The sequence below is a fragment of the Dendrobium catenatum genome, unplaced genomic scaffold (genome assembly GCF_001605985.2).
Source record: "Dendrobium catenatum unplaced genomic scaffold, ASM160598v2 original_scaffold_50859, whole genome shotgun sequence".
NCBI lineage: Eukaryota > Viridiplantae > Streptophyta > Magnoliopsida > Asparagales > Orchidaceae > Dendrobium > Dendrobium catenatum.
In genome coordinates, this window is record NW_021369313.1 from 1 (window position 1) to 7,889 (window position 7,889).

At 36.9% G+C, this 7,889-nt stretch overlaps 1 protein-coding gene across 1 annotated transcript; it reads left to right on the forward strand.

Annotated features, from left to right (window-relative positions):
• Positions 1-1,696: 1,696 nt before the first annotated feature.
• On the forward strand, positions 1,697-3,055 carry LOC114578493 (uncharacterized mitochondrial protein AtMg00810-like). Its single transcript, XM_028691688.1, has 3 exons — positions 1,697-1,811; positions 2,251-2,685; positions 2,736-3,055. The coding sequence occupies exons 1-3, from the start codon at positions 1,697-1,699 to the stop codon at positions 3,053-3,055; spliced, it is 870 nt and encodes a 289-aa protein (XP_028547521.1).
• The last annotated feature ends 4,834 nt before the right edge of the window (positions 3,056-7,889 follow it).

Genomic DNA, 7,889 nt, shown 5'->3' on the forward strand with positions numbered 1-7,889 from the left:
TTACATCTCCCAATCCGCGAGCTCTTTCTTTCCCATCAAGCTCCGACTTCACAAGGACTGGATTCTTGACTCCGGTGCACCAGCGCATCTGACCTCTGATTTAGTAAATCTTCAAAACGGATATATCTACAAAAAGTCCGGACACTATCTCCACAGCGAACCGGAGCATCTCTTCTATTCAGTACTCTGGCATGGGCTTCTTCCTCTTGTCGGACTTGCTCATAATCGTCATTTCATATTTCTACAATAACCAGGATAACAATAGTCTCTATTTCCTTCGACGCTAATGATTTGTCATTAGGATGGCCAAGGATCACCGCCCTCTTCTTCTTGGTAATGCGTAACGGACTCCTTCTTGCTTACGGAACATCACCACGGCTCATCCTACCGCCTACTTCTTGCTCGGTTTTTCATTTTGCTTCCTCTCTTACTCGCCTCATCGTCGTCTCGTACGCGAGCTTTCGGTCACCCTCACAGTCGGGATGGGCTCACCAAGGGCTTCGGTCACCTGCTACTGTACTTTCTTGTTTTTTTGATTGATACTCTAACCTTTTTCATTGTATTCTTGTATTGTGTGGTCTAAAGCACTAAACTTCCTTCTAATACAAAACCACTGAAGTCTTCGCTATTGCTTTTCAATGATATCACTCAAATGTTTGGGGACCGCGCCCCTTATATTCAAATCTCTTAAATGGTTTTATTAACTTACGTTATTTGTGTACAGACTTCCGAACATTTACATGGCTTTTAACTTATGCATTCAAAAATGAAGAACAATTTTGCAAATTTAAGTCATTTATAGCTCTCATTCGTAAAAACATATTCATCTATCCACACTAGGTCTTCAGATCCGACGGCGGTGGCGAATGTCAGCAGTACTCAGTTCCAAATCGTTCCTAGCAACCCCACGGTTACATTCACAAACCAGTTGCCCTCACACCCTGAAGCAAAACGGGCTTGCCGAACGGTACCAACATCAAGTCCACTCTTGGACCTCACCTTGCTTGCTCTTCTACACGAGACCCATCTGCCAAACACTTCTTTATCGAAAAATGTCATGACGGGAGCCTACTTAAATCAATAGACTACCATCCCAATCAATCTCCAATCAATTCCCTATCAAATTATTCACGGCAATCACCCTGACATACGATCATCTCGCGATCGTGCGCTCTGCTAGCATGCCAGGCTTCGACCGTATGCCTCAACACTCTCACACGCTCTCACCGTGTGTCTTCCTGCGACTACTCGTCTCATCAAAAAGGGTACAATCTTTTAATACTAGCACTAACAAAATACAATTTCTCGTCATGTAACTTTCAGGATATATCTTTCCATATCAGCAATGGTAGTACCTCTGCTCCCTCTCCGGATGCATACTCTCAATTTGTCTCCCACTGATTATAACTCCCACGTCCATTCCGCAACCCACATCTCATACAGTCTCCTCGCCGATCCAGCCTACTTGTCCCAATTTAGCGCATCCTCCTGTTGACAACCGAACCGAAATTTCTCCCATGGTGGCTGATTCTCACCCATCCCCTCCTCGACCCATTCAAGCTCATCCCATGCAGACAAGGGAAAAATCCGGAATTCATAAGCCAAAACAAATATATGATCTGTCTGCCACCACCTCCAATACGTCCACCCCAACTACTTTACTCAGGCGTCAAAAATCCCGCACTGGCAATCAGCTATGGAAGAGGAATTTTCTGCTCTTACGTGTCAAGGCACATGGTCACTTGTTCCACCACCTGAAAAGCTACAATTCTCGGTTGCCGATGGACGTTCAGACAAAATTATTGCCAATGGTACAGTCGATCGCTAAAAAGCTCGTCTAGTCGTGCAAGGCTTCAATCAAACACTCGGTGTTAATTACACCGAAACCTTTAGTCCTGTCGCTAAATGCCACCATAAGGTTCTCCTCAATCTAGCTCTCCACCGACATTGGTCTATACTTCAACTTAACATCTCAAAACGCCTTTCTCCACTGAATTGCTCACGGACATAGTGTACATGCGTCAACTGGCTGGCTTTATCAACACCAAACATCCGCAATACGTATTGCAAGTTACACAAATCTCTCTACGGTCTTAAACAGGCACCGAGATAATGGTTCCACAAACTCACATCCCTCCTCCAACAATTTAGGTTCAGGTTTAGTCGCTCTGATCCCTCTCCTCCTTATATTTCATCAACACAAAGTTCAATTATACTTTCTGATCTACGTCAATGACATTTTCTTAACAGGAAACGATCAATCATCAATTGAGTTCCTTCTCACTACTCCGGTCTCACTTTCCCTCAAACAATTAGGTAATGTCTCCCTGTTCCTTGGCATTCAAATTCTTAATACCCCCTCCGGATACCTACTCAACCAACGTCATTACGCTCTCAAGATCCTCCAAGACGTCGGGCTACACGACTGCAGTACGGCTCCAACTCCGATTACGCCAAATCGTTCTGCTCCTGTTTCAGATGACAAACCTTTCGTTGATCCTCATCTCTACCACAAGATAGCTGGCTCTCTACAGTACATGTCTATTACTCGTCCGAACATCCCATTCCGCTGCAAATCGCATTTCCAACACATGCACGCTCCAACCGATCGTCACTTTCAGCTTCTTAAGAGACTGCTTCGTTACATTAAAAGATCGCTAAACTACGGTCTTCCGATCTCTTCAGGCAATCTATCCCTTCGCACATATGTGTATGCCGATTGAGCATCTTGATAGCTCCGACCGAAAATCTGTCTCAGGATTCTGCACCATCTTGGCAATACCTCATTCCTGGTCCGTCAAGAAGCAAACGACCGTTGCAAAGTCGTCTGCCGAGGAAGAATACGATCACTGTCGCTGCTGCCTCTGATGTTCTGTGGGCGTTCCTTGTTGAGGAACTTGCACCTATTCTCAAAGTCTCCCACCACATCTACTGTGACAACACCTCCGCGATCGCTTGGCAAGGAATCCCATTTTCCATGCTCGCACTAAACACATCTAACTGGACTCATCACACTTTCTTCGTCAACACATTGACAGTGGAGCTATCACCATAGAGCACATCAGTTCCGTCGACCATATAGCGGACATCTTCACTAAGCCATTGGCCATCACCAGATTTCAAGCTCTACGTGACAAATTGATCATTCTGTAAGAACGATCACTTGCGGGGGTTAATAGGAGTAACGGCTATGCCGTACGTTCTTTTAGGATATCTTTGTAAATACTAGCTGGTTACATTCTTTTTATTCTCTATATATATCACCAGTGTAATCACACTTTATGATATAAAAATCTACTTTCTATTATTTGCTTTCATCGTGTCTTCATCTTCTTTCTTATTCTGTTAATCACGACGCTATTTTAATGAACAAATGATCTTCAAAAGTTGACATGTTTATTAGATTCAAGAGTCATCAATGAACCTGAAAAATTAGAACTATACAACTTATCATGAATTGATCGAGATGAATGAGTAAATCACTAGCTTATATGATTCAAGGAGCACTAGAGTTTTATATATAAATTCAAATATTTTTTGCAAAGTTTAATAAAACGTAACACACATCTACTGCCATCGCTACGCATGCAGCCAACGTTAACGTCAACACCGCTGCCAACCACCACTTTCTACCAGCTTGTTCTTATGTTTCCCATCACTATCGCCAGCCATTATTATAGTAGGGCTTTATACCCCATTCATTTTAATTCAAATCATACAAAAGATCAATCACCTTCTTTTATTTGTACTTATTCAAATTACTTCAAATATTTTAATATTAATATAAAAATATTATATTACTATTAAAATAAATTCAAAAATTTGAATTGAATTCCAATAAAAAATATAACTGAATATGTTTACGCAATATTATATATATATTAAATAAATTTCTATATTAGCACGACATTAGCTGTTTGTCAATAATATTTTTTATGTGGAATTAGTTTGCAAATATGTTTGGTTGAATGAGCTAAACAACGGAAGACAGACTGGGCTTTAATTATTGGCAGACAGAGGGAATTTTGTTTGCAACTCTTTGATGGAGTAAGCATGGCGTTTAAATGACGAAAGCCCAATTGAATTATTATTATTATTTTTTGACATTTTAGGTCACTTAAGGCTTCATTTGGGCCAACTTTTTTACTACCTTTTAAAATAACTTTTTAGTATAGAAATTTTTTGAACTAAAATTTGTAATAAAAAGGTACTTCAGAAATCAATAAGAAAATTGTCCCAAATAAAACCTACGGCTTCGTTTTGGACAACTTTCTAAAAAAATACTTTAAGAAACCGTAAAAAAACTGTACCGAACGAAGCATAAGTCAAATTCAAATGCAAAATGCATACGCAAGCTTCAAGCTTAAGACCTTTTAGTTGTTAGCCAAAACTCCTAAGCAATAGATCATGACGGGTTGTGTCTAATAGAATTAGTAAATAATTGAGGGATAAACAGGTTTAGCCAATGCTTTATTTTTCTTCCATTAACTTCATTTTATTGAAAAGTATATTTGCAGAAGCTTTAGTGTATAATTACTCATTAAAGAAGGTAGTAAAAAAGGTAGCCAATAAGAATTGAATGAAAATATTCTTTTTCACTCTTAGTCTTATGGACTTTGGGTTTTTAATTTTAATTAAGTGTATATATAGTGATGAAATTCTTAATAATCATATAAGTTTCATATTTATCATTCATTATGAAAATTTAAATAGACCTAATGAGGTCATTTATAAAGAATATGAACCACTTAGCCGGCCCAAAGATATTTATCGCATATGAGACTCTCCAAATGTCAATATGAATAGCATAAAAAAGTTGAGATTATTTATAAGTATGCCTTGAATAGATATTTATGTTGTACTTTAATAGTTTATAAGTTTCTCAATAAAATAAGTCTTAATCTTTTAATATTTATTATTCAAAGAATATGGGACTAACTTTTTGACACACATAAAGCTTGGATGATCAAGATGGAGGTATTATAACATGATTTCTATTAAATCTAGGATAAATATATATACTAAGCATATTTTATTTGTAATATAAGATTTTATTCCACATCAAAGAGGTGAAGTCTAACATTCTACTTAAATTGCAAACCATCATTCTCTAAACTAAATCCCAAATATCATGGTAAACAGAGAAAACTTACTAATATAATTCAAATCCTTGGTATTACAAGGATTTTTATGAACTAATATAACTAAGTTTAGGGATATATAATCTTATATTTTGATTCTTCCATTGCCTATAATAACAAATGATGATATGTTAATAATTCTTATTGAGCACTCCTAGAAAGATGCACATATTATGTGAAATATGAGATATCTATAATTATATGATCATAAGCTCTTGAATCCTTCATTCATGATTGATTCTTATGAATATTACAATTAAAGGCATTTATGACCAAATCTTATTAGCTAGTTGATTTGATGTTAATGTCAAATATGGCTAGAAATTAGCTTATTTAAACTTGACTTAATTCCATCTTTAACATTATAATTACTCTTAACTAATTGATGGCATTGTAAATTTTGATTGCCTTAGATATTCACTACTAGTTTCCAAGAATTTATGGCATTGCTTCCCTAGTTTCCAACTAGCAAGTTTCTCATCTAACTTTTAGAATGTTTCTTTAATATAATCAATTTTTCGATAGTTGCCACACAAGATGCTTTTCTTTTTTGAGAAAATTTTAGTTGAATAGAATGAGGAAATTTAGAATTGTAAGATTGCCTTGTCTCCTATTATAATTTAGCTTTTCTCTCTTTGGACTTCAAAATATAATTCTTGGACGAATAAAATACCTTTGTTACAAATATTCCTTCTTGGATATCATCAAGATTCTTATTTAGTCAAAAAATAAATTTGTATATTGTTTCCTTCTCAATAAATTTTTGACACTTGATCTTATCTCCTAAATACTCCTAATCAAGATCTTTAAATACATTTAGTTACTATCAATATCTAGTGACTGTGAGAAAATAAACTAGCACAAAAAATTAAAATTTATGCTTCTATAATCAAATTAGCGAGTTGTGGATTCGTCTTAGGACCTTAGAATAAAATTTTTTATAAAATAAAAATCTAAATCACCCCCCCCCCCAGACTCATAGACTTTTTCTGCTGAATCAATCTTGCTCTACCCTCAACTCGTAGCGTGCTACTCCGAACAAATAGTTTATACACTCACCGGCTCGTGTCTGTAGTCATTTCAGTTATTTCCTACAGTAACGTTCGGCAATGTCACTAACAAATCCAGATATTTCACATCATGTGGTGAATACTCACTCCCATCAAACATAAACGGGGAGTGGCAAATACTTCAATGTTGCCTTAACCAGTGGCGCATGCACGGTAGAACATCCTCACTTATATACTACTCCTCTGATTTTTGGAACAGACATTCAGTCCTCTGGACACACACTGCATAATGTCGTCCTCCCATTAAAGGATTGCTCCATGTTACTCTAATACTTTATATATTCACGTCTCTCGTGCTTATTTGAAGCGACCAACGTTTTTTAACATATGTCAGTACTGTGGTATTCTACTGACGCTCTACAGACATCATGATTGAAGACCAGCAAGATACTACATATATATAATCCTTAGTCATATCGTCATTCGATCTCAACATCCTCCTCGCAATTCTATTCGATACAAAATCGCAACCAAAACCCAAAATAACCGGTAAGAATCGTTAACAGAATATATACTCAAAACCTGTCAGAATAACTAACAACCAATAACAGATTCAATAAGTTGTCGCGCGTTGAAAGTTCGTCAATACAAAATGCAGGCGGATTTTGTCTAGAAGTACGAGAAATCATCAATCTAGTGCAACAAAACTGACCAAAAACTAAACATTTCAAAAAAAATAGGATTCGAGTCCTTACCACCGAGGATAAAACACTTTCCCCAATAGCGGCGCGTCGGACCGAAAAGCGGCTCCAGCGGCCCCGGAAACCAGCTTTCCTTTTGCTTTCCTTCTCTTTCTCTCTCCTCAAGATATTTTGATTTTTTATAAAATAGATTTCTCTTCCTCAAATCGAATGATTCCTTATAAAATAAGTCCTGATCGGCCCAGGTCGATCGCCACATCGTCTTGGGACGAATCTGAAAAAAATCCAATCGGCCTTGGACGATTTTTCACGGACCGATAATTAATTTCTTGGACGATTTGCTCTCTAACTTGTGCCAGCTCAGATCGTCCAGGACATCCAAAATCGGCCTGGACGGATCCACTTCTTAGAAAAATCAGCTATTTCACTGCACTTGATCATCCTGGACGATCTCAATATCATCCCGGACGATCCTGGGAGGAAACAGATCTTGGAAGGCAAAATCAAAGGAACGAAGCTCTCACACTCGCAATCCCGCTCTCTGTTTTGTTTTCACACTGCAATTATAATTTCATTCTGACGCTATGCTTTTTAGTTTGCTTCTAGAAAAATTATTGAAAAACTGCTTCTTTTAGCCAGCTTCTAAAAGTGTGTTTTAGACAGCACCTTTATAACAACATTTTTAAAATTTAAAGCCATCCTTGTATAGACCTCAAGAAGAATGGATGAATATATATCACCTAATATTTTCTTAGAATTATGTCACTTAATAGTATGTCACAAATTTAAATCCATCCCGCTTCTCTTATTCTTTATGATGTTTTATAACTTATAAAATTTTGTGAAACAACTCGTTGTTGATTTTATTAAAACTCTATATCTTTAGACAAACATTATTTCATATAAGTTTTATTAACCACATACATTTTTTTTTTTTCAATATTGGTTATGATTAGTTTGGTGTTTTTAACACAAATTTAGTTTTTTAGTTGAAACCACTTTAAAATTAGTTTTTTTTTTTTTCGGAAGGGGGGGGG

Excerpts from the sequence above, each read along its gene's own strand:
- LOC114578493 (XM_028691688.1), top strand. The coding sequence starts at position 1,697 with ATGGAAGAGGAATTTTCTGCTCTTACGTGTCAAGGCACATGGTCACTT. Across the intron at positions 1,812-2,250 it reads AGACAAAATTATTGCCAATG|GAAACGATCAATCATCAATT; the intron begins GTACAGTCGATC and ends TTTTCTTAACAG. Across the intron at positions 2,686-2,735 it reads CGGTCTTCCGATCTCTTCAG|CTCCGACCGAAAATCTGTCT; the intron begins GCAATCTATCCC and ends GCATCTTGATAG.